Here is a 26,152-nt window from a genome sequence, read left to right on the forward strand (position 1 = left end):
CTTCGATCGACACTTCCGTACCGTCGAAACAAACATCTTTACTTGCGCCTGGTCGGGCCGACCTCGTGAAAGCCTCATGGATCGGACTCCATTCCGATTTTGTCCTTGGTGCCACGCTAAATTCCCTTATACGGACCTACACCCCGTCTGTAATATGTGCCTTTCCCCCGACCATCGGGAAGAAAATTGCGAGGTCTGCAGATCCTTCTGGTCGAAAAAGATGCTCCGGGACAGAAGAGCACGAAGGCTCGAGATGGCATCAAAGAGCACCGAAAATCTCGACATCGAAGAGGAAGAAATTATGCAGACCGCAGTCTCCGTTCGAGGATCCGACTCCGACCACGATTCCAAGGAGGACAGACCGGTCACGGCAGGGCAGCATGTGAGTACGCCTGGCTCTGTGTCATCTAAGCCCAAACATAAATCCTTGGGAACGCCACTGCCGGAAGGTCATGGCTCGACCCGAAAGAAAACGCTCGGTGACCAACCCACCAGCTCGGCACCGAAGAAGGCCACCCCTCTGAAGCCATCTGACTCGAGCCCAAGCTCCATCTGCGAACCGAGCAAACACCGCTCTTCGGAGTCGAAATCTCGAAAATCATTTTCGGAGCTGAGACCATCCTCAACCCCATCTTTTTCTATACTGAGAGAGCCACAAAACTACTGTGGAGGACTCCTAAATGGAAGCAATGGATGAAAGGCAAGCCAGGATTTATATCCATAAAGAAACTGGCAGAATGTTAACCGCACCTCCAAAACCAAAGAGGAAATTATCCTTTCAGGAGGAATTGGACACTACACAGTCTCCAGCTAAAGTGCCAAGAACAAAGGAGAGACCTCCACCGCCTCACTTTTCTCCTCCTCAGGCTCCTCCTCACTCTCCACATCTACATATCTCTCCTCCTACCAGTTCTACACCTATGCAGTCACCATCGCACTCATTTGATTCGCAGCAGGACAATGTGGATCCATAGGATCTTTTTGATCCAGACCCCATTCCAGACAATAACCCAGATTGCTATCCCTCTAAGCCTTAACCAACAGAGGATAGTACAGGCTACACTCAAGTGATAGCTAGGGTCGCAACATATCATAATGTCACCATGCATACTGAGCCATTAGAGGATGATTTCTTATTTAATACATTCTCCTCCACACATGCAACTTATCAGTCGCTTCCTATGCTCCCAGGCATGCTAAAACATGCTGACCAGATATTTAGAGAGCCAGTAAAGGCTCCTAGGGTGGAGAAAAAATACAAGCCACCTCTTTCCGATCCTGTCTGTATTACACAACAACTACCTCCAGACTCAGTAGTGGTAAGCGCTGCCAGGAAGAGAGCGAGCTCAGTCGTCAGGTGATGCACCCCCACCAGACAAAGAGAGTAGGAAGTTTGATGCTGCGGGGAAAAGGGTGGCATCTCAGGCAGCCAACCAGTGGAGAATAGCCAACTCTCAGGCGTTGTTGGCTAGATATGACAGGGCCCACTGGGACGAGATGAAAGATATAATCCAGCATCTCCCCAAAGAACAGCAAAAAAAGGGCACGATAGATAGTGGAGGAAGGGCAAGCCTTCACTAACAATCAAATTAGGTCGGCCCTAGACTCTGCAGATACAGCAGCCAGAACTGTCAACACTGCTGTAACCATAAGGAGACATGCATGGCTTAGGTCTTCAGGATTCAAGCCTGAAATCCAACAGGCAGTGTTGAATATGCCATTCAACCAAAAACAGCTTTTCGGCTCAGAAGTCAACACTGCTATAGAAAAAATGCAGAGGGATTCAGACACCGCAAAAGCCATGGGTGCCCCGTACACCACACAATACAGAGGGTCCTTTGGTAAACCCCAGTTTAGAGGTGGATTAAGAGCTCAAACTGCAGAGGCATCCACATACCGGCCTACCAACCCCAATACTAATGAGGTAGTTTCAAAAGCACTTAGAGGCCAGTACCCCAGAGGCAGGGGAAAACATCAAACACCAAAACAAGCCTCACAAAGAAGTAAACAGTGACTTGGGCCATTCCTTTCCAATCCACACCTCCCCTGTGGGGGGGTACGACTGCAAAAGTTGGCTAAACATTACCACAGACAACTGGGTATTATCAATTATCCGCAATGGCTATTGCCTAGAATTGATACAAACTCCACCAAACATTCCACCAAAACCACACAGGCTATCCACAGACCATATTAGTCTGTTACAGGAAGAAGTCAAATCTCTATTACTCAAACAAGCAATAGAAGCTGTGCCACAAAATCAAGTAGGGGTGGGAGTTTACTCACTGTATTTCCTCATTACCAAAAAGGATGGAACCTTAAGGCCAATATTAGATCTCAGAACCCTCAATCTTTACATTGTGTCAGAACACTTTCATATGGTGACACTACAGGATGTTATCCCACTACTTCAACAACACGATTTCATGGCAACATTAGACCTCAAAGATGCGTATTTTCACATACCCATCCATCCTGCGCACAGAAAATATCAGGTTTGTCATTCGAGGAAAGCATTATCAGTTCAAAGGGTTACCCTTTGGAATAACAGCTCCAAAGGTATTCACAAAGTGCCTGGCGGTAGTTGCAGCCCACCTAAGAAGACAACACATTCATGTCTTTCCATATCTAGACGATTGACTAATAAAATCAAACAGTCATACGCAGTGTCAAAACCATGCGCATTATGTAATTCAAACCCTGCACACGCTAGGGTTCTCCATAAACTACCAAACGTCACAACTACAACCTGCGCAAATACAACAGTATTTAGGGGCAATACTAAATACTCAAAAAGCGTTTGCAAGTCTAAATACGCAAAGAATACAAGCATTTCACAATATATTGGCACAAATACAGACAGGTCAACTGTACACTGTCAAATTGGTCAAGAAAGTATTAGGCATGATGGCATCGTGTATTGCAAGTGTTCCACATGCAAGACTAAACATGCGGCCCTTGCAACAGTGCCTTGCACAACAATGGTCACAAGCACAGGGTCAACTTCAAGATCTAGAGTTGATAGACCGCCAAACATACATGTCCCTTTAGTGGTGGAATTCCACAAATCTAAACAAAGGGTGGCCATTTCAAGGACCTGTGCCTCAGACCATACTTACAACAGATGCATCAATGATTGGCAGGGCAGCTCACCTCAACAATCACAACATTCCAGGACAATGGGATGCCCAACACAAACAGCTACACATAAATCACTTAGAGCTGTTAGCTATCTTCCTAGCACTCTAAGCTTTTCAGCCTCTCCTTATTCACAAAAATGTATTTATCAAAACGGACAACATGACCACCATGTATTACCTAAACAAACAAGGGGGGACACATTCGTCCCAACTCTCCCTCCTAACTCCAAAAATTTGGAAATGGACAATACACAACTAAATTCACCTGGTAGCACAATACGTTTCAGGGATACACAACCAATTAGCAGATGTTCTCAGCAGAAATCATCAACAGACACATGAGTGGGAGATTCACCCTCAAGTACTTCAAAAATACTTTCATCAGTGGGGAACACCAGACCTAGATTTGTTCGCCACCAACGAAAACGCAAAATGACAAAACTTTGCATCCAGATACCCACATCCCCTATCCAAGGGCAATGCTCTATGGCTCAATTGGTAAGGGATATTTGCTTACGCTTTTCCCCCTCTCCCACTCATTCCATTTCTAGTCAACAAATTGCGTCAAAACACCCTCAATCTGATACTCATTGTGCCAACATGGGCACGTCAGCCGTGGTACACAACACTACTAGACCTGTCAGTAGTACCACACTCCAAACTCCCAAATAGACCAGATCTGTTGACACAAAACTAAGGGCAGATCAAGCACCCAAATCCCAACACACTCAATCTAGCGATTTGGCTCCTGAGGTCATAGAATTTGGGTATTTACAACTACCAACTAAATTTATGGAAGTAATTAAGCAAGCAAGAAAACCCACTACCAGATAGTGCTATGTCAACAAATGGAGAAGATTTGTATATTACTGTTCATCTAAACAAATTGCCCCTCTTTCAGCATCAATACAAGATATTGTATGCTATTTACTTCATTTACAAAAATCAAATTTAGCATTCTCTTCTATAAAAATAAATCTCACTGCAATTTCCGCATATTTGCAAAATGTACAACACAGCTCTTTATTTAGAGTTCATGTTATCAAAGCCTTCATGGAAGGTTTAAAACACATCATTCCACCCAGAACACCTCCAGTTCCTTCGTGGACTTATGGGCCCACCATTTGAACCTATGCACTCATGTCAAATGCAATTCTTAACATGGAAGGTTGCCTTCCTAGTCTCAATTACATCATTGCGAAGAGTTAGTGAAATTCAAGCTTTCACTATTGAAGAACTGTTCATACAAGTACATAAACGTAGTCGTACTACGAATTAACCCTAAATTTCTTCTTAAAGTAGTATCACCTTTTCATATCAATCAAACAGTGGAACTACCATCCCATAGCCAGATTCTGTGGCAGAAAGAGCTCTACATACATTAGACATTAAAAGAGCTCTAATGTACTACATAGATAGAACAAAACCATTTAGGAAAACTAAACAGCTATTTGTAGCTTTTCAAAAACCTTATACTGGTAACCCCATTTCAAAGCAAGGTTTAGCAAGATGGATAGTGAAATGAATCCAAACATGTTACCTTAAAGCTAAAAGACAACTCTTAGTTGCACCTAAAGCACATTCCACAAGGAAAAAAGGGGCTACAATTGCCTTCTTAGGAAATATACCAGTGGCTGAACTATGTAAAGCAGCTACTTGGTCAACACCACATACATTTACTAAACATTATTGTGTAGGTGTTTTAGCAGCACAGCAAGCCACAGTAGGTCAAGCTGTACTAAGAACATTATTTCAAGCAGCTTCAACTTCTACAGGCTAGCCACCACTTTTATGAGAGGAATAACTGCTTTCTAGTCTATGCATAACATGTGTATCTGCAGCTACACATGCCATCGGACGGAAAATGTCACTTACCCAGTGTACATCTGTTCGTGGCATGTTCCGCTGCAGATTCACAGGCACCCTCCCACCTCCCCGGAAGCCTGTAGCCGTTTAAGTTAAACAAACACTTGTACGTGTGTGTGTGTGTGTGTGTGTGTGTGTGTGTGTGTGTATGTGTGTGTGTGTGTATATATATATATATATATATATATATATATATATTTATATATATATATATTCCATTTGCATGGACATCTCTTTTCTTTATACTCTATCGCTCCTACCTTACCCTCTGCGGGAAAACAATCTAACATGGAGTCGATGCCCATGCGCAATGGAGCCAAAGAGGAGTCACTCGATCCCGCGACTCGAAAATACTTCTTCAAAGAAAAACAACTTGTAACAGAATGAGCCCAACACTAGATGGCAGTCGTATGCATAGCATGTGAATCTGCAGCCTAACATGCCTGGAACAGATGTACACTGGGTTAGTGACATTACATAAGGATTTGCTTCAAATCGGTCTGTCCTGTCCACCGAGTTTTTTTCTTTTATTTATATATATATATATATATATATATATATATATATATATATATATATATATATATATATATATAATATATTCACAAAGCCCCTCAATCGTACTAGATAATTTGTTAGATTCGTCCCACGAAGAGCCCTTCTATCAAAGGAGCATGTTTCTGTTTTTTAAATACCTCCTTTTAGCTAGCCTTTCAGGTGCAGGATACTGTGGAATGGAAATATGTTCCTTTATGCTCACTGGGAGAACCATGACTTTTCAAGATTCATAAACTGCTGAAAACTACTTTTTCACACTATATGTTTTTCTTTCTGTCCTGCTACTTCAGCCAGAAGTCTATAACTCTGAGAGACTATCAAGGGGTAAAATTTGCTCTCTAGAAGATACCCTTAATAAAGTCATAAACGTGATATGGTGGCAGCATTGAAGATCCAATAAAATGCTGGTAGCAACGTTTTGGACTAGATGAAGTGCCTGTCATGTATAATGAATGATAAATGACAGTAATCGTGTTGAATAATTTGAATAGTGAATTGTGCACTTGGAAGGCAACAACTTTCTTAATGTGAAGTGCAAATAAATGTTTAGAGTCCAGCAATCCCAGGATCATCACATGTGGGCTGATTTCTAGGTTGGGTGTAAATAGAGCACAGTAGATGTGTGGCAGCTCGGCAGTGGTTATTTTGTGATCTGGTTCTTTTTACATAACATGAATTCCATCTTGATTTTTTGCTACAGTTGTAGAGGGAAACATCCACTGTCAGCTGCTCATTTATGTGGCTTATTTGAGGTACATATAGCGTTAACTTTTGACGCTATGACTGAAAAACCTATGTGCCCTATTCTCTTTAAGAACCACATACCAAGTGAAAATAAGGGAAGATGACATGAATTGTGGTCTACATCACAAACAAGTGGAATTTGGGTGTTTTTGAATCTCGGATCACTGTTGAGTTCCTATTTTTGAGGAGATAGTTGTCCAACACCATACCTTGACCAGTTCGGCTTATTGTACTTTTGGGATTTAGAACCAAGGGTTCTGGTCAAATACAGCTAGTCCACGGTTGCACAATGTGGTCCCTGGGCTTCATTGTTTACTACCAATGTCCTGTTTCGGGTCCCAAACTGAAGATTGTTCATGAGGAGGTTATGGCAAGAAATGACAAGATTTAGATGTTGATGATAATGGAAATACCCTCCAGTTTCTGGAGAAATGCTAAATCTATGGAATTAGCCAGAGGGATTTTCACCTCCACAGGGCTAGCCTGGTGTAGATAATTTAGCCGCTGAATTTGAATTTTCTCCAGATAGTGGAGCATTTTTTATTATCATCCGAAGCAGAGAACCTAGTTTCAACTGGTTCGGGTAATACTGATATGGCCAGCCACTTCAGGGTTATATGAGAAATATTTAAGCTGAAGGCATTGGGTGGTTGAAGAAACCAAGATCTCTGGGTAACATACTGGACAAAACAATGCTGAAATCAGACTAGGAACACTAATTCCTCCAATATTATTGCCCATAAACCCCCCCCCCCCCTTGTAAGATGCAAGGCTTACTGTGAGTATAGATTTGTCTGTGTGGGCATATTTTTGTGTTTTAAAGAAGATGCAAGGCTGACTGTGAGTATAGATATTCCACTGAAAGACACGAATGTCTCCATGCCAGCCGTAAGCACTAATTTACTCGATGCAGTCGATAATTTTTAAGAATGTCACAAGTGCAGCACAAAATCGTTGCAGTTAATTAAATGCCATCATCTCTCTGGAGCTGTTTTGAGGGGATTTAGTTAAGCAAAGTAGGCTGTGGACTTTAAAAACATCTCAGTGGAGGCAATTTATTTTGCTAGATGTTGAAATATAATCCAATCCACTTGCTGCTTAGCTATCAGTCAGTTCTATAAATAGCTTCATTTAGTCGCCTGACACGCTTTAGCAGTAATGTGATTGAACAATCTTAGCTAATGCAGTCAGGCTTAGCCATAACAGAGAGGCTGTTTGTGAAGTGGTTCCTGTTATATTGTCAGTTTCAACGACCAGACCTGTTTAGGTGTATTTTATTATTTGTCTTTTTGGCGCGTGAACGTGGCCTTTAGGTGTTAAAACTAAGTTAACCATCACCATTGATTTCACAACAAAAAAGAAAACCGAAACGGCCATGAGCCAGAAAATGTAAATACACATTACAAAAAGCTAAGGAATGCTATTTCAAATGATGTATGCATGCTCTTGGTTATCATGCAGAGAAGCAGTGAAAACCGGCTGTGTTTTGTGTATTTCTTCTAACTACTTGTTATGTCTCGCATGAGACAGCACATGCTGTGTCGCTTGCGTTGCCTTCCGTTATATAACCTGAAAGGGGGCTTGGAGTTCGCCCATTACTTACCATTGGTTGGCTTCATCCTCACTGTTATTTCCTTGCTTCTCATTGTGGTTAGATAGAGTATCCACCAGAAAGAGCATTTTAGAAGGTAAGTAACAAACATTACACTCAGCAGTCGGGTGGCCCATTATATTTCATACAGGCTGCATAATAATTCGCTTATACTGGATCTCAGATTGGCCAAGCCTGAGCAGTAACCAGCTACATGGTCTACGATCATAAGAAACACCATAAAGGCCCCTGGAGAGCTGCTAGAAGTCTCAGGTTTGTTAAAGGCCGTATACTGCACGTCTGTCTCTCAGAATTCGTCATCCATTACGTTGCTAAGCACTGCGTGCCATAAACGATAACCACACCGAAGTGGTCCTCATGAACAACATGGAAGCACTTCCCACCCAGGATGAAAACAAATACTACAGGCTTCTAATTACACATCCTATACAACGTAAAATACTGTCCATTTAGGCAAGTGCTTCAGTGCTCTACCTAGAGGTATTAAGGGGTATATAAGTTTTGACATATTATTCTATTTAAACTTTACTGTATTATATGACACAAGCACACCCCTGTCACTGTGTGCCATTCCTCAGAATGTATGTGATTCTAGTATATGATCCCAGTGCTACGGTAGATTCTAACATGATCCTAGTGGCGCAGAGAACATACGTTTACCAGTTGTGAATATTAAAAATTACTGTTCTGGTCTCCCTTCCTCTCATACCAAAGTAAAAAAAAGATTTTGACGGATGGTATTTGTGGCTGGGCCTCTCCTTAAATCACTGACTGAAGCTGGTGCATTTATAGATTAGGCAAGGATAGAGTAAATGGAAAAAAGAGAGAAGGAAACAGGGAGTGAACCAGACAGACAAAGGAGCAGAGGGAGAAACAAAAGTACATGTATGAGAAAACAAGAGATGCAAGTGCACATTTCCCCATTTGAACTGTGCAAAGCTGTTCCAGCGGTGATATTTTTCTTTGCAGTCTGGGATTTGTTGTCCAGATCATCCCATTATAAAAATAAAATTAGGACTTCAAGTCCCAGAATGGAAAGAAAAACCCAGGACTAAAAGCTTCCTGTACATGGCCCTGGGCAGTAAACAGCTTAATGTAGTATTAGAGAGCAGAGGGAAAAAGGGTTAGCAAGAGATCACATGAGCGGGATATAAAAAGAGGAACACAGAAGCGTACCATATATTCTGTAACAAATACCCGCTCATATGTGTGCACTAAAATGAACTGTGTAGGTGGCTGGCATATTGGGATGTTGTTTTCACAGCATATTGAGTTGGCTGATGCTTCCACAGAATCCGCAACCTGACTTGAAAACTTTGCAAGACCTTCTGTATGTAGTTAAATCCAGCAGATTCTCTGTGTACTAAATAGCCACTGAGCAAGCGCCTGAAGATTTTACACTGGTATCCTATCGGGAACCACAACTATCCTTTAAGAGGCAAGACGACACATATATTAATGACCTTTCATCCTTGTGCTAAATGCAGATAGCAAGTAATTACTACTCTGGTCTCCCTATCTCAGAAACACAGGGAGAAGGTCCCTGTGACAAATGGTGACTTGCTGCTGAGCTTTTGCTTGTATATATGTTACTGCATGTATAACATGCTCGTGAAACCAGCCCTGAGAATGTCCTCTTGGGTTTATAGTCCAAAAGAGGCCAGTTATCAGCAAGAAGAATAGTCCGGTGGACTGCAATCCCTGTGAAAGCAGTAGTGCATTGAGTTACAGAAGATCGACCAACTTCAAAATACATTTTGCTGTGTGAGAAAGGGGTTGTGGTTTGGGGGGGGGGGGGAGCTGAACTTCATGCTGTGAATTACCTGGGAGGCACTTCTGACCCCGTCCCCTCCCCCATTGATCTCCTTCCAGAAAAGTTGCCAAGGCTGCTACTGATGCTTTCGGGTCTCTTCACGCCACTTTATGGAAATTGGCTTCTTGCAGCTTTCAAAGATGAGTTGAAAGCTCACTGAGTATAGGAGTTTTCAACTCACCTTTGCCTGTTATCGTGTCATATCTGGTATTCTCTGGGTGGGCATACGAAAGGGGGCAGATTACTGTGTGACGCACAATGGCCCAGTGTTAATTGGCAGGTCTGTTGCCGTTACAAATAAACCTAACAAGTGCTGCTGTGACCAGGTACCAGTAGGCTTGCCTAACCACTTCACTTGTGTGTTCTCAGTCCTGTACACCACCCCGCTGACAAAGGTGGTATGGAGTTCACCATCCCACTGGTGCAGTAGGTATGTTGGCTATACGCTTTGTATATACTCACTTACAAGCATGGGTGGAATTTTAAAAATACGTGGAGAACACTCAGTGGTCTCACTGTCTGGCATACTGAGGAAAAAACGTAGGGAGGCCAAAAAAGTCAAATAGTTGCAGAACAGTAGAGCTTCCCTTTATATATGAGAACACCAAACCTACAAATTGCATTCACAGACACTACTTAGACTGCTACCAACTAGCAGAGGACAATGCTAATTGGAAGCAACGTATGAAACAGCACGTTGCCTAACATCATTTTGGAACTTAAATTGTACATACGTTTTGGGCATCCTTCATAATTGCTGAAACAGGGCGGTACAGGCAAAACAACATTTTACCAATGTGAATACAGTCCAATAATTGGCGAGAGATGCACAGACCAAGCTATTTGGAATTCTTGATGATGAAGTAGTAATTGCTTCTGAAAGGGAAAGATCCACTTAAATTGATTTCTGTTATTGGATATTTTTTTGTGCAAGGGCAGAATTCCATTCTTTTTTCTCAAAAATGTCTTGTCATACTTGCAACAAAAATAACCTTTTAGTTTATTATCACATTTGATTTTAATAGACAAAATCCAACATTTTTCAAAATGAAAATCTGAACTAAAACATGAAGGTTCTTGTTGAAAATGGCCCTTAATGCAGGGTTATCTCCAAACTTTTCTCCTCCTATTTTTCTGACCCTCTTTTTGTTTGCAGGTTTGCATTGGGAATTCACTTATATATGTCTAAGTGGTAATTTTGGATCTGTGAGGACTAGTGTGGGCATGTTTTGCATGTTTGGAATGGTAGTGAGAAATCCTGCTTATTGGTGTAGGTGGATTTTACATTACTATTTCAGATATGATACTTTTAGAAAGTGGGCATTTCTCTGTGCTTACAACTCTAGTGTTTTGCAGACTGACTCTAATCCACGTCTAGGGCAGAATGGCAGCTACACTTGTTGCATACTTTCCAGACAGCCATCTCACAGAAGGGGCTGGGTGTGACAGAAGAGACATCTGCATACTGATGATAATCTTGGGCTGGGGAGTGGGAGGGTTGTTCACACCTTGACTGCCAATAGGCTGTGTCCTGCCCTCACACAATGGGCTGATTACCCCCTACTGATATCTGGAGACAGGGCTGGGTTAAATAGGGGTTATGTTTCACTTGAAAGGGTTCCTTTGAAGCCATCTCCTGAAGACATTTTTTGAGTATAAGTACAGGGGCTCTGACCCCATGATTTTTAGAGCTGTTTTGGGGATTGAGACTTGAACCTCTGCCAGAAGGACTGCTGAGCTGCACAAACAACTCATCTGGACTGTTCGTCTGTTGTTGGCCTGCTGCTTGCTTGGTGGCATAAAGGATTCACTGGATTGCTTTTCTGCTTGGTATCCTGCTGCCAGCTTCTCCTTGACCATGGTCTGCCCAATGCACTGTGGTACTGCAGGGAGGAAGTGCCACTGGAACCATTGAACTGTTTGTGTGCCGGCCGGCCTGCAGCTTCTTACCCTAGGATTCCTGAGCCTCTTAGTGTGTGGGGAGTGCATTATTCCTCCAAACACCTGGTGAGTGCTTCATCCTCCACGTTGTACAAGTTTGGGGCAGGGCAAGCGGTTTGTCCTAACAGCGTGTGTTCAGCGCTCTACAAGTGTGGCAGTGTGCACCAGACTTCTCCTACGACTTCCATGGAGCCGCATTCTCCAAGTAGTCAAGAGGCACTGCAGCCACCAGGGAAGACCAGCCTTGGAGCTTTGTGCCAAGTAGCTGCCAAAAAGAGAATACTCTCAAGCAGCTCCAGCACACCACCGCCGCTGTGAGGGCCCCCTGAACACCCCACCCAGGAGCAAAGACCAGCATGCCTGTCATTACAGGTCTTGCTGGGAGCTGGAGCCTCTGTGCTGACACAGTGGATTTCAGGAGAAGTGAGCGGTTGCCTCTGTTACAGCTTACACATATTTCCATATTTACCCTATTAGGAGTGTGGGTGCCCCAGCACCCTAGAATTGCACATGGCCAGTTGTGTATTTTCTAACCCACGCTACACTTGAATGCACTGGTGTGGTGATTTGTGGGCCTGATCCCGATGACCTGATAATCTCTTGCACTTCTAACTTATTAAGACTCACCACAGTGGTTACATGCTAGGCATTGTTTTCACACCTTGCGCACGCTAATGTGATGATTTATGTGTCTTCCTGTTCATAATCTGTTACATCTTATATTCACTTATGTATGTCCATGACTTTGTATTGATGGGGATAATGAGTACCTCAGGAGTGACAGCATAGTATGCACAGTACCTAGGAATAATGTCTGTTGGTCTATACTTTATATTCAATATACAACATATATATTTTTTATAATCCTGTGTGGAGTTTCTTTTGTGGTGTATTTATTGTGCATGTGTTGCACAAACGCTTTACACATGACCTCTGGGGATAGGCCTGACTGCTCTGTGCTAAGCTACCAGGGGGTGAGCACAGGTTATCTGTGGTGTGTAAGTTACTTGCCTTGACTAGAGTGGTGGGTTCTGTCTGGCTTAGATAGAAACCTTAGCCATTTCTAACAGTCCTCATTGCAAGTCACCAGTCATTCCTCAGTTGGTCGGCAACCAGAGCTTTTGGCTGACATGGTATTATAGGTTTCCCATGATTACTGCAATTGATGTTTCGTCGACCATTCACATCAGTCCAGACATTTTATCCCGAAAAACCTTGAAAATTTTGCGGGGTTAAAAAAAGCACAGTAGCTTCCGGCTCCCTTGAACAAATATCAAACTTTATCTTGGTTGGTGGCAGAAATCGATGGGCCAGGGGCCAGCTGGAGCGTGTGTACCCAGGAGTTTTCTGGATGCCTCTAGGTGGGATCTAGTGCCTGTGGGGAGCATACAGGGCTGGCAGCTTGTTAAAAAAAAAAAAAAAAAAAAAGTGACCACCCCATATCACACGCCCCAGGAAAGTGAGGACCCTGCTGAGAACAGTGAAGATGGCAGCCCCAGAGTCCTCCTCTACTCTGCAGCTGGCCCCTGGACCTCCATTACTTTGCTGCTGCCCATGAGACTACGACGAGGCTGGGATTGGTGGTCAGAGTTCGCAGAGTGCCACTGCTGTCTTGGCTCGTGGTGGATTCAGGCATCTGGTGTGAGGAGTGGTGCTACTGGAGGACAGCTGGCATTCCTGGCGTAGGCCGGTAGCATGTGCCCCAGGCCAAATTGACTGGAGTGGAGGCAGTGCACTACTGTGCAGGGGCTGGTGCTCCAGTAAACCTCAAGGGATTGTGTGCTGTGCCTTTTCCTTGCCTCCCTCGTGACCCAGGAGACATGGACCGATGGTGGTGACCGCAAAATCCTAATGTGCAGTGGGGGCCCAAAGCCTTAAAAAGATACACAAGAACCCACACCATTACCCGGGCTACAGTGTGAGGCCAGTTAATGCCAAAAAGGGGAACACAGGAGGCGGATGGTACTTTGAAGGGCCTCCCTGGCTCTGAAGGGGCCTGTAGGCAGAGCAGTTGGCCGGAGGTGCATCTTGCCTATACAGGCCTCATCTAGTCATTCGTTTTACTGGTTGGGTCACCTGGGACTAGTGGTACCACATGGAAGAGCAATCTGGGGTTCATAGATTTTCCTCAAGGGGCCTTCCTGGAGCAATGCCTCTTGCAATGGAGTAACGTTGTGGGCGCCTAAGGAGAAACTCTCCAGTTGCTTTGTTGTCGAAAGGGCGCACAGATCTCTGGTGGCAAAACCCCTGTTGGGCACTCCTCCCTCAAGCCATGATCGTCAAAATCCCGCTCTTCAGATAGATACATGAGCCACAGGTCTCCCGAGGGCTAGAGGTGCTAGTATGCCAATTTGCTACAATCCTGATATTTCCAGACTATTACTGTCAGGTACAGCTGCAGCGCAAATCCTTCGATGCTGTCAAACAAAAGTTGAGGGTGATAAAAATGCAATATGTGCTCATGTTCCCTGCCTAACTCATGGTTATTCACACATCTAGATCCTTCTTCTTTGATATCCCCTAGGCAGCATGGGAATGGGAAACCGCATCAGATACAGCTCCCTCCCACCTCAGAATCAACCTGTTCAAAGGGTATGGAAGTCCAGCATAGGCAAGTGACAGAGGCCGCAATTAGTGCAGGGGATACCGCAGGTAGCAGGAGATCCATGGAGGGTAATTGAATTCCTCTGCTTCGGGCACAGACCGCCTGGACATAAGAAAGAAACTAAGTAAAGCTACGTCCATCGCTGGCAGATGTCCCGGGTTGGACCCAGCATCTGGTGAGACACCAGTTACTCCTGAGGGATTACCCTGAAGCATGGACTCAATTGTCGACCCCAGAGGGAAGCTCATATGTGGTTGCATTAGTCCCCTGACTTGAGCCCTATGCCCTTCCAGCAACACGTTATTCCTTTACACTGCTATCGTCCCAGGGGGTTCAGACTAGATAATGTAGCCTCAATTGTTTTAACCGGTTATGTGTTGCCTTTTGTTGGGGAGACAGATGCTTCTTGGTTGGAAGTGTGATGTGGGGGACTTTTGGGGGGTTTTAAGTGGGAGCGTTGCAGCCCCATTGGACTCAGTTGACATAGCTATGCAGGCACACGTCATGATGCACTCTGGTAACACTTGCTTTTACAGGTCAGCGTTGACTGAGGGGAGTGGGTGGTTGTATGATTGGGACCTGAGAGGGACCCTACTTTCCACCATACCTCAGACCTCACCTTACGCCTAACTATGTATACCATTAAAATCATGACATGGACTACCAGCTGGCTGAATGACCATAATAAACAGGGGACAGTTCTAGGATTTGCGAAACGTCACACATCCAATGGCTTGCTGTTGCAGGAAACTCATTTGTTGGGCACCAAGTGCCCATTCTTGGATTAGATGTGGTTCAGATACATTGTTCATGCATGTTATTCTAGAGACTCTCGTGGGGTGGAGGTCCACTTACATAAGCGGCTACCGATGGTGGCTTCTCGTACGGATTTGGATACCCAGGGACAGTATACTTTAATTGAAGATATGATTGCTGGGCAAGCCTACAATCTGATTAGCGTGTATGTGCCTCCTCATTTGTCCTGGTCTACGCTGGAAGTGGTGTGGTCTGTTATGCTCTGACTTCAACATGGGATCACTGTTGTAGGGGGAAACGTTAGTGTAATGATGTTTCCACAGGTAGACGCCTCAAGATATTCGGTGACAGCCCAAATGGTTGAGCCAACGATACAACATGGGCATCAAGCCTCGTACTCTGTGACGCCTGGCGCATCCGGAACCGGACAGCGAGGGAATATACTCATACTTTCACGGCCCACAAAATTATGTTGTTGGAAATTGCCTCTCTGCAGGGTCACCTTCAAACCTTTTGCCTTCCTCCTTTTTTTCTGACCTCATTTTTGCTGGCTTTAGGTCTCTGGACACTTTCCGACTGCTAACCAGTGCTAAAGTGCATGTGCTCTCTTCCTAAAAACATGGTAATATTGGCTCATACCCAATTGGCATATTTAATTTACTTGTAAGTTCCTAGTAAAGTGCACCTGTAAATCAAATGCTACCAGTGGGCCTACGGCACTAGTTGTGCCATCCACATAAGTAGCCCCTTAACCATGTCTCAGGCCAGCCATTGCAAGGCCTGTGTCTGCAGTTTCACTGCCACCTCCACTTGGCATTTAAAAGTACTTGCCAAGCATTAAACTCCCCCTTTTTGACATATGTCACCCCTAAGGTAGGCCCTAGGCAACCCACAGGGCAGGGTGTTAATGTAGGTAAAAGTCAGGACATGTACATATGTGTTTTATATGTCCGGGTAGTGGATTACTCCTAAATCAGTTTTCCACTACTGTTAGGCCTGCTCCTTTCATAGGATAACATTAGGGTTACCCTCATATATGGTTTGAGGGGTAGATTCTGATCAGAAAGGAGCAACCAGGTCATATTTAGTATGGCCAGAATGCTAATAGAAAATCCTGGTTATTGGTGAGGTTGGATTTTATATTACTATTTTTAAAATGTGAGCATTGCTCTACACTTAAATCCATCTGTGCCTTACAGTCTGTCTCAAATCCACATCTGGGCTGGGTTGGTTGACAGCTCCCTTGTGCATTTTACCTAGACAACCACAAACACAGGATACTCAGTCACTCCTGCACTCATCTGCATACTGAATGGGTCTTCCTGGTCTGGAAGGGTGGTGGGGTCTGACACTTACTTTCAAAAGGCTAGTAGCCTGCCCTCACACAATGGACTGCCAAACCTCCCACTCTGACCCTGGTAGACAGACCTGTACTGAAAGGGGAACTTGTGCACTTCAAAACCACTCTTTAGAGTCTCCTCCACTTCAAAGGCACGTTTGTGTATATAAACTGGTTCCCTGACCCCACCAAATCAGGCACTTCTGTACCTGAACCTGCAACCTGTCAAGAGGAACTGCCTAGCTGCCCAAAGGACTCATCTGGACGGCTTTGCTGTGAAGGACTGCTGCCTTCCTGCCCTCTGACTTTGCTGAGAAGTGCTCTCCAAGGGCTTGGATTAAGTTTGCCACCTCTTTTCTGAAGTCTCCGGGCCAAAAAGACTTCATCTCTTCAAGGAAACTCCTTGTGTGCCGAAAATCGATGCACATCCTGCCTTGTGACGAGAAAATCACCGCAGAGCCGAACTGGAATCACACAGCCCAACTTCCCAGAGAAGATCGACGCAGCGCCTGCGTTGCGACCAGAAATTCGACGCACGGCTATACCGGATCGATGCAAAGCTGGAACGACGCAGCCCACCCTCTTCAGTGAAGAATCGACGAAGCGCCTATCGTGTGACAGAAGATTTGACGCATCACCTACGAGATCGACGCAGCGCCTGTGACTTCTTCCCGCACGCCCAGGATTTTCCCTGCATCTTCCCTGGGCATCCAAAGATCCCTACATCGCAGTGAGGGACCAAGACTGCACGCCGGAAATCGATGCAAAGCCCCTTGCAGCGGGGAAAGAAATGACGCATCGTTTGTGCTGCGTCGGAAAATCTGACGCACACCTTATTTTTCCACACATCTCCTTTTCTGCGATCTCCATGCGTGGTAATTTTGATGCAAACCAGATACTTTGTGCAAACAAGAGACAACTGTTGATTTCTAAGATTTAAGACACTTTTTAATATTGCAAAAGTGATATTTCAACTTGTGCTTATTGAATATTTATCGTTTTGACCTTAATTTAATCAGATAAATATACTATATTTTTCTAATCCTGTGTGGTGTATTTTTGTTGTGTTTTCACTGTGTTACTATATGGTTCATTGCACAAATACTTTACACATTGCCTTCTAAGTTAAGCCTGCCTGCTCAGAGCCAAGCTACCAGAGAGTGGGCACAGGATAATTTGGATTGTGTGTGACTTACCCAGACTAGGATTTTGATCCCTGTTTTGACAAAGGTGTATACCTCTGCCAACTAGAGACCCCATTTCTAACAGATGTCCTGTACTGATGTCTTTTTTTGTCCGCCATGGAGTTTCCTATTATGACAGGTGCATGTATCCTGCCCAGGGGGGATTTATGATCACTCCTTGGTAGTTCCTTGCAATTGGGGGTCCCTGGTAAGGCAGCCACCCAAACTGGTGACTCAATGCAGGCTGATACCGAGGTAGCCTGCTCCTTTTGCAAGAATTGAGTGCTTATTTAGACCTTAACAAAGGGTCAGTGGAGTCTTGAGGGATTCTGTGGGAGGCAGCTAAGGATTACGTGTGGGGAGTGGCGAAGTCCCGCCTCTCTGCACGGGAAAAGCAGAAACAGCAACAAATAATCGAATTAGAGGCCAGTATTGTCTGTCTGGAACAGGAATCCGGGACAAGAGAAATCAATTTGCGAGTTGGAGATATACCCAGCATCTCTGAAGAATTTCTGCCTCAGTGAGGCATGCCAATGCTTGATTGCATCCACCAGCCATGCCTATGAATGGGACGACAGATTCAGTTAACTACTTTATTGGTTGGTGACCCAGGAGTTGCCTGCAGGGTGATCCCTGACATATTGATTTACTCCAAGGGATAGTGATAGAGGCCCAAGCGATTGCAGCCATCTTTGTTGATTATTATAAGCTCTCTATCCTAAACGTGACAGACCCCTGAAAGAGACTCAAGTGCTTGTGATTAAGTACCTACAAGTGTAAACGCTGACCATGCCCATAAGGAAAGAGCTAGACTGACCTCTTGCACCAGAAGAGTTGGAAGAGGCAATTAGAGATATGAACTCAGGTAAAACTCCAGGGCCTGATGGTTTCCTGGTTAAATACTACCAGAAATTTTGGAAATCACTCCTTCTGAAAGACTTTTTCCCAGAGGGCTTGGATTTGGTTACAAAGCAGGATGACCCCCCTGATGACTACTGTTATTGCTGCCCTATTTCTCCCATTAATAGGGAAATTAAAATGTGTGCCACAGTACTGGTTAATGGGCTTCTTACAGTCTTGCCAGTGTTGGTGCTTCATATCTCAGCGACATTGTATTCGCAGGGTCTATGTGGCCCTGGTGTTTTGACTCCACCTCGCTGGCTCAAGTACCTTCTTACATATCAACTCTGAAAAGGCCTTCAATTTCATTGACTGGGACTTTCTAATGAAGACATTGCCATGCCTGAGATGTGGCTCCCATTTCCTGTTGTCTGTCCTAAAACTCAGGTGCAAATAAATGGGATACTTTGCCACTTTCCCTATCCAGCATGGCACCAGACAAGGTTGCCTGCTATCCCCCCTTCTAATCCACCAGGCAACATGGGACAGAAGCGATATGCAGATCTTGGGGGTTCCACTAGGGCATTGGTTTTCAAACTTGCTAATGCAGCGCCCCCAACCCCCAGTGGGAAAAAATAAATCTGCCCCCCCTTCAGAATTTTTCAAAACTATTCTATTAAGTTGGCAATGTTTAAATGAGTCTAGACTTATTTCAACATTGCAGTTAAGTTCTGTTAACTTTTTTTTAAATGCAATAAACATGTTTCTAATTTAAACAAAGCAATGTTATCTGCATAATTTGTCTTTTGGCCAGAGCATGGTGTCCCCGGGATCATTTGAGCCCCCCCGGTGGGCACGCCCCCCAGTTTGAAGGCCTCTGCATTAGGGGAACAGACCATAGAACTGCATTGTTTTTTATTCAGATGATGTGCTGCTCTTCCTATCCTGTCCCAACGACACAGGACAGTGACTTTCCCAGATACTAGACCTATAAGTCAGTTGGGCTAAATCTCTCTTAGTTCCCCTTACAAGATACACTGATGCCATGTCCTGACAGTCTAAGGTGCCCATTCGCAGGTTGAGCTTCCAATAATTGGGGATCCCATATGTTTGCTTCCAGCCCTCTCTTGGACCCTCGACTGTATTAGTTTGGTCGTTACCATGTGAAGGGATTTTGAGAAATGGGCCCACCTGCCAATTACCATCATAAGCTCTTTAAGATGTTGGTCCTGACAATATTTCTTTATGCCCTCCAAAATTTCCTGTTTCCCCAACAGTAATTTGCTGTGGTTCAAGCTAGAGTACAGTTCTTCCAGTGGATCAGACATGTGCGCCACATCAAGTTTGATGAATGCGTACAATTGTCCTTCGAACTAGATCCGGCTGTAGAAAACTGGATGGATGAAGTGGGTTGGTGGTAGAAATGGGGAGTGAGTAGCAACATAAAGGAGATAGCAAATGAAAATGATAAAAAAAAAAAAAAAAAAGCCAGCCAGTGGTAAGCAATAGTTGGAGATATAAGCCAGAGTAAATTATTGGTGTGCTCACAAAAGGTCTTTTGCAATCAGTATCAGGTAGGCCAGACCTAAAAATGAGGAAGAATGAAAATTCTCTCTGGAGAGGTTAATAAACTATAAGCGTATGTGTTCCCAGAGCCGGCTTCTTTTAAGGCAGCATGCCTTAAATTTCAGGTTTACTACAACTATCACATGGCCACTTGCTGTCTCTCAAATAGAAATGATAATTTAGAGGAATAAAACAGAGCATATAGTATCAAATAGCAATAAAGCAGTTCCGATAAACCCCAAATCAGTTATTTATTTAGGAGAGGCAACAGTATAAAACAGTATAAAAAGCATCAAACATCTCAAGCAGTGCAGGAATTGTTGATTGACCACTATTTCTGCCTCTAGTAATGAGATCTGAAAAATAAGTAATCTTGGTTTTAGTACCACGTGGGGTTGAAGGCGTCCATATTGAAGCAGATTAAACAGGCTTTTACAAGAAAGGTAAGGCCACGGATTAAAATCTGCCAGTTCAAGAAGTGTAGTCAAAAAAATATCTGTTGGTTGTCAGAACATGCTGAGCAGTTCTTTGAAAGCTGTGCAACAAAATTGTTTATTTAGGAGTTGAAGTAAATGTAGAGTTGATTTTAATTTATGGTGCAAGAAATTTGTCAAAATTGGGGAATTTGTGTGAAAAGCACTAGTTTTCACATTGAATGCACTAATATTCTGGCTTTCAATGCATATTACGGGGCATTTGTATGCCAGCTTGACTAAATATTTATCTAAACTAGCGTGCACAATTTTTATCAATGCAGCGATAGTTTATAATTTGTTAAAAACGTATTCTAAAATATGGGTTTTTTAATTTTGTTACAGGAAGGAGCTAGAGACGTTTAAAGGTAATTTAATTTATCCTTTCTTTTTAATGATGGTTGTTTTTTTTCTTCCACCATTAGTTTAAAGCTTATCCTATTATTGATATTTTCTGCAGCTCAACTGTATTTATTTTACTGTGTTTTAGTTTGTGATCACTTTATATATTATAACAATTCTCTTTTGTACGATTCCAGTCTGATTCACTTTAGTTCAGGGAAATGTGAGTACATGTTCCTAACTTACACTTACTCTTATGTAGAAAATACTTTTGGTTGTAAATTCTGTACTCTTTGTGCTACGTTATGCCAGTATGACCTGCTAATGCAAATCTATTAAGAAAATTTGACCATCTTGGACAAAAGACCTGAACCAACAACTTGGCAAGAGAATTGCATGCATCCAAGCGTGACATGAATAACATTGTGACAGTTTTTTTATCATATAAATTCTTTTAGGAAAAAATAAGAATCAGAAATTCACTTTCAATAAATCTTGCATAGATTCATATTATTTAGTAATATTCCACACAGCCATGCTGAGAACTTCTGTAATGCTGGTTCTCTCGTAGGGGATTTCCATGTATAGTCATAAGCATTGAATAGTTCCGCGCGCCTGCGGGGACCCCGGAGCACTGATGTGAAGTATATTCTTAAGTGCAAACACCAGCCGTTTAAAGAAAAGGTCTGTCAAAAAACACTTAAGAATAACATTGTGCAGCCTATGTGAACAGCTACACAGGCCAAATTGTTGAAAAGAAAATCAATAGTAGTGTAAATTCATGTTCAAACACCTATTTATTCTAGAAATGTAATAACAAATACATTCTCATACTTTATTTACACCTCTGATGAGAATAAAACAATGCAGGGCAGTGTAGCCCATAGGCTGCCATTATACAGAATGTAAATAGAGCTGTGCCTTTAAGAAAAGTAAAGTCTTCCTGTTTCCCATCATGCACAGCAAAAGGCAGTTGCCTCAGTTCTTTTTTCCGGCTCCTGCTGACAGGACCCTGAAGCATTGAGCTCTACCTCACAAAAGCTTTTGTGACAGAAATTCATTGAAATATCTTCTGAATTTCATTTTCACTCGACGTTTTTACCTTTGAGTGATCATTTTCTACTGATTTCTGTTAAATTCTGACAGAATTTTGAGGTTTTTCTAGTTAGAAATGCCTTCACTTTTTGATAAATGTCCTTCTTGTGGAAGAAAGAAGGCTAAAACAGATTCACATAGGGTCTGTATAATTTGTCTTCCATCCAGCCACAAACCGGAGTCGTGTGACATCTGTAAAACCTTCTCTAGAAGAACCCTTCGTGACAGAGAGAAGATCCGACTCCAGGCGAAAGAGGACAGGAGAAAAAGTGGCCATTCCACTACAGAGCGAGGAGAAGGTCAGACTTCTACCAGGGCTCAACCTGTTTCCTCCATAACTCCTTCCAGACCTGCTGAAAAACGACATAGATCTCCGACGACGTCGAGAGCGTCGACGTCGAAGCAGGGAACGGCGCCAACATGTTCGCCGTCGAGGAGTGCTTCGCCGGCGAGAAAATGACATCGTTCGCCGTCGACAGCTATTTCGCCGTCGAGGCGGCGAAGACACCCGACGTCGAGAGGATCTGGGTCGCCGTCGACACGGCGAACACAGTCCACGCCAAGGAGATCCGAGTCGGGCTCGCCGTCGACACGGCGAGGGAGATCGCCGTCGAGAGAGAGTGTTCGCCGTCGGAGGCGTTCACCGTCACTGCACCGACGTCGAGGTTCGTCGTCGAGAGGTTCTCAGCGGCGAGACGAGTCGACGTCTAGAGGCACTCGGCGTCACCGCAGTTCGACGTCGAGGAGTGCTTCGACGTCGAGAAGACCATCTAAGAGGCCTAGAAGGGTTTATACAACCTCAGAATCCTCGGCCTCGCTTATCCTACTTCCAGCATCACCACAGCTCTCACAAAGGCAGTCGCCTTTACCACAGACGCCGGTAACACCTACGGCTCCTCTTCCGGCGCCTCCTCCAGAACCTGTTCCGAGGACTCCAACGCGATCTGCAGGGCGTTCTGGTTATTCCTCGAGACGTACATCTACCTCAAGGCACCGTCGTCAATCACATCATGGACATTCTTCATCGTCCACACGAGACTACTCTCCAACCTTATCAGACTCACCATCCCCAAGAGTGTCTCCCATAGATGATGTCAACACATTTCAGGAGGTCTTAGTGAGAGGGGCAACCAAGCTGAATATCCCGCTAGCAGCTCCAGCCCAATCGACATCAGTAATCTTTGAGACCTTGCATCAAAGGACATCTTCACGACCTTTACTTCCACTGGTTCCGGGTCTTATTGAACCGGCAATGGACATTTTTCTCACGCCGGCTACAACAAAGTCTGCTCCTTCCAGACTCATTAAAAAGTACCGTCCACCAGAGCAAGATCCTCTATTCTTGAGGTCGGACCCAGTACCAGACTCGGTAGTTATAGTGGCAGCGAAGAAATCGCATTCGATGTCACCGTCTTCCTCTGCTCCCCCAGATAAAGAAAGCAGAAAGATCGATGCTGCAGGAAGAAAAGTATGCTCGACGGCATCTATCACCATAAAAGCAGCCAGTGCCACTGCTTTATTAGGGAGATATGATCGATCCCTCTGGGACTCTATACTACAGTTCTCAGAGCATCTCCCTAGGGACAAAAGGGAAGATTTCCTAGAGGTCGTGAGCGAGGGAGCAATGGTTTCTAACCAGATCATAAGTGCTGCGGCAGATGCTTCAACTCTATCCGCACATAACTATGCTCATGGTATAGCGCTCAGGAGACATGCATGGCTGCGGCTTACATCGCTTAAACCCGAAGCACAGCAGAGGATACAGAACCTGCCTTTCTCAGGCTCCACTTTATTCGGCTCTCATGCCGATGATGAGATGGCCAGAATGAAGTCGGAGCTGGATACCTTAAAAGCGGTAGGCATAGAGCGACCTAAAGAACAGCGAAAGGGATTCCGCCCATATCAAAGAAGACTGTTCACCCACAGGTATCAGGCTCCACATTGGTCGTCTTCACGCCCTCAGCAACAGCAGCAGCAGCAGCATCAGAGGGGCTTCTCCAGAAAGTCGACAAGGGGTCGTTCAACACCTCAGACCCAGACACCTCGACAAACTCCCACGTCTAGGCCCTGAATCTTTGCTTCCCCCTCCTCCGTTACCCACTCCGGTAGGGGGAAGTATCTCAAATCATCTAGACGAGTGGCTACGCATCACAACAGACGCCTGGGTATTGAATATTGTGAGACATGGTTACGCTCTCAGATTCACCAGTTCTCCACCATCTGTTCCACCCAAAACAGCCAACCACCATCTCGAAGCTCTGCAGTTAGAGGTCAATATCCTATTGCAAAAAAGAGCCATAGAACCCGTTCCCATCAGCCAACATGGGAAGGGGATTTATTCGAGATATTTCCTTGTACAGAAAAAAGACAAACAAGAGTTTCGTCCCATCTTAGATCTGAGGACAGCAAACAAATGGATTCGCAAAGAAAAATTCAGGATGTTAGCCTTACACCAAATTTACCCACATTTACGTCAGGGCGACTGGCTATGTGCGATAGATCTTTGCGACGCTTACTTCCATATCCCAGTAGCCAAGAAACATCGAAAATTCCTAAGGTTCACTGTCGGAAAACGCCATTACCAATTTGCAGTTCTACCGTTCGGCCTAAAATCAGCGCCAAGGACTTTTTCCAAATGCATGGCGGTAGTAGCCGCCCACTTGAGGAAACAGCGAATATTCGTCTATCCCTATCTAGACGATTGGCTCATAAAGGCCTCCAGCTATCTCGAGGCACAGCAGCATTTCGAATGGACTCTACAACTGCTACAAAAACTTGGTCTTCAAGTCAATCTTCTGAAATCAACAGCAACACCTGTTCAGAGGTTGCATTACTTAGGGGCCATTGTAGATACCAAGCTAGGAAAGGTGTTTCCTTCGGAGGAACGACGGTTATCGATTCTCCAAAAGTGCAAACAACTGCAGGAAAGACCTCAAGCCACTGCAAGAATAATAGCTTCTCTACTGGGCTCGATGGCGTCTTGTATCCATCTGGTTCCCAATGCTCGTCTCCATATGAGACCATTGCAGGAAAATCTAGAGGATCAGTGGTGTCAACTGAGGGACGATTGGGAGAACAAAGTCCTGCTGTCTCCTCACACCCTACAATCCCTCAAGTGGTGGTGTTTGCCCAGCAATCTCTTGGTGGGGATTCCGTTCCAACAACGACCTCCATCTCAAACCATCGTAACAGATGCGTCACTGCTCGGATGGGGGGCGCACATGGAACATCTTCGAGTCCAAGGCGAGTGGTCACAGAAAGAGAGTCTCTATCACATCAACCTGCTGGAACTTCGCGCAGTCCACCTTGCGCTCAAAGCCTTCCTTCCCTCTCTGAGAACGGAAACTCTCCTTCTTCAGACAGACAACGTGGCCACTATGTACTACGTGAACAAACAAGGAGGCACCAGGTCCAGAATTTTATCCAGAGAGGCCCAGACAATCTGGCATTGGCTTCTAGCCAGGAACCTGTCGCTAGTGGCAACTCACCTGCCCGGCATCCAGAATGTTCAAGCGGATGCCCTCAGTCGGGTAATAAGCGAGAACCACGAATGGGTACTACACGACGACGTCGTTCATTCCATTTTCGCACTCTGGGGTACCCCTTCTACAGACCTATTCGCAACCCCAGAAAACAAAAAATGCCAAAACTTCGCCTCCAGATATTACCATCCAGGGACACTGGGGAATGCCCTATGGATAAGCTGGTCAGGGGCATTTCTTTACGCCTTTCCACCGCTTCCCCTGATTCCGGCAGTTCTCCAGAAGCTGTCCAATGCTCAGACCAAAATGATCCTAATTGCTCCGGAGTGGCCACGCCAGTGGTGGTTCCCAGACCTTCTTCACCGGTCACTCAAACCACACATCAGGCTACCATATCGCCCGGACCTTCTCACGAAGTTCAGAGGGCAGATATCTCATCCCAACCCCTCATCGTTGAGTTTGGCAGCATGGCTCCTGAGCTAGTGCAATATGGACATTTGAACTTACCTCAGGACTGTATGGAAATTCTGAGGGAAGCAAAACGCCCTTCCACACGATCAGCCTATGCAAGCAAGTGGAAGAGATTCTGCATTTGGTGTTTACACAACAACATTGACCCGGTTTCTTGTGGAGAACAATCTATCTTACCATACTTGTTAAGTTTGGCAAAATCGGGCTTACAACTGTCGTCAATAAAAGTTCACTTGGCGGCGATAACAGCATACAGAAAGAGTCCTTCACAAACTTCTTTTTTTCGGATTCCGATTATTAAGGATTTCCTAGAAGGTTTAAAAAA

The 26,152-nt window shown here is 44.5% G+C and overlaps 1 protein-coding gene across 2 annotated transcripts in view; it reads left to right on the plus strand.

The window, feature by feature from the left end:
- DTNBP1 (dystrobrevin binding protein 1) overlaps positions 1 to 26,152 on the plus strand; it is a 458,894-nt gene that overhangs the window by 199,003 nt on the left and 233,739 nt on the right. For both annotated transcript variants that reach the window (XM_069218782.1, XM_069218781.1), the window contains exon 7: positions 20,783 to 20,805. In XM_069218782.1, coding sequence (XP_069074883.1) covers positions 20,783 to 20,805 — 23 coding nt within the window. The remainder of the gene's footprint in view (positions 1 to 20,782; positions 20,806 to 26,152) is intronic.

This window comes from Pleurodeles waltl, chromosome 2_1 (genome assembly GCF_031143425.1).
Source record: "Pleurodeles waltl isolate 20211129_DDA chromosome 2_1, aPleWal1.hap1.20221129, whole genome shotgun sequence".
Classification (NCBI taxonomy): Eukaryota; Metazoa; Chordata; class Amphibia; order Caudata; family Salamandridae; genus Pleurodeles; species Pleurodeles waltl.